The sequence below is a fragment of the Limulus polyphemus genome, unplaced genomic scaffold (genome assembly GCF_000517525.1).
Source record: "Limulus polyphemus unplaced genomic scaffold, Limulus_polyphemus-2.1.2 Scaffold1897, whole genome shotgun sequence".
In the NCBI taxonomy this organism is placed as follows: Eukaryota; Metazoa; Arthropoda; class Merostomata; order Xiphosura; family Limulidae; genus Limulus; species Limulus polyphemus.
The window spans coordinates 155,334-156,610 of record NW_013667507.1 but is presented as its reverse complement, the minus strand read 5'-3'; the positions used below and the strand labels follow the sequence as shown (position 1 = coordinate 156,610).

At 30.6% G+C, this 1,277-nt stretch overlaps 1 protein-coding gene across 1 annotated transcript in view; it reads left to right on the top strand.

The window, feature by feature from the left end:
* The window catches only part of LOC106465293 (potassium channel subfamily T member 2-like), a gene marked incomplete at its 5' end in the record, with an annotated part of 71,587 nt that overhangs the window by 66,093 nt on the left and 4,217 nt on the right, over positions 1–1,277 (top strand). Inside the window, one exon of the mRNA XM_013925500.2 lies at positions 771–855. Within this exon, the coding sequence (XP_013780954.1) occupies positions 771–855 (85 nt within the window). The remainder of the gene's footprint in view (positions 1–770; positions 856–1,277) is intronic.

Here is a 1,277-nt window from a genome sequence, read left to right as displayed (position 1 = left end):
CCTGGGACATATTGACACTTACTTCATCGTATACACCCAATAATGGGAGGGATGATCAGGGATCACTTCTAAGAGCAACAAATACAGCTGGCAATAAAGAAATAGTTACTGCTAGTAGACACCTCTCGTTAATTGTTCAACAACACAGTGATCTGAACCGTGGACAGGTGTCGGTCAGATTAACATTTTATTGGTCCATAAAAGCAATGATATATATGCTTAAAGGATACAAAATTAATGAAATACATTTTAAAATAATGTATTTGATTTTGTTGTGTTTTGTGTAATTAATATAATACATAAATGTGTCAAACATACAAATACACATTTATGTATTATATTAATTACACAAAAACACAACAAACATACAAACTTTGCTTTCTCTTACATTTAAGTTGATACGCGAAAATAGATGTCCAGGAAAGGCTTATGGGATATTGTAAGATGGCAGTCCACAAAAATCATATATATAATATATCTATTTCTGTAACTATAGTAGTTTCGGACGAAACACTTAAAAATACGTTGAATAAATTGTAAAACATAATGAAGCCAGTTTCAATTAAAAGAGAAAATTCATAACGGTAAAGAAAAATATTTTGAAAGAAAAATTTTAAATTATTTTGTGTTTCTTTTGTAAACCTAAGAATGTTAACATTCTTTAAAACTTTTACATTATAAATGACATATCGTTAAATATCGTTAATTATAAGCTGTTGTAGCTTTTTAAATATCTAATAATGTCCAATTTGAATATTTGTTTTCAACAGATGACGTGTCAGAAAAACGAAACAGTCTGTCTTATGTGATTATTAACCCAAGCTGTGATCAGAAACTTGAAGAAGGTGACACAATGTAAGTAATAGCTGTTTATAATACGGTACGTGACACAATGTAAGTAATCGCTGTTTATAATACGGTACGTGACACAATGTAAGTAATCGCTATTTATAATACGGTACGTGACACAATGTAAGTAATCGCTGTTTATAATACGGTACGAGACACAATGTAAATAATCGCTGTTTATAATACGGTACGTGACACAATGTAAGTAATTGCTGGTTATAATACAGTACGTGACACAATGTAAAAAATCGCTTTTTATAATACGCTACGTGACACAATGTAAGTAATCGCTGTTTATAATACGGCACGTGACACAATGTAAATAATCGCTTTTTATAATACGCTACGTGACACAATGTAAGTAATCGCTGTTTATAATACGGCACGTGACACAATGTAAATAATCGCTTTTTATAATACGCTACGTG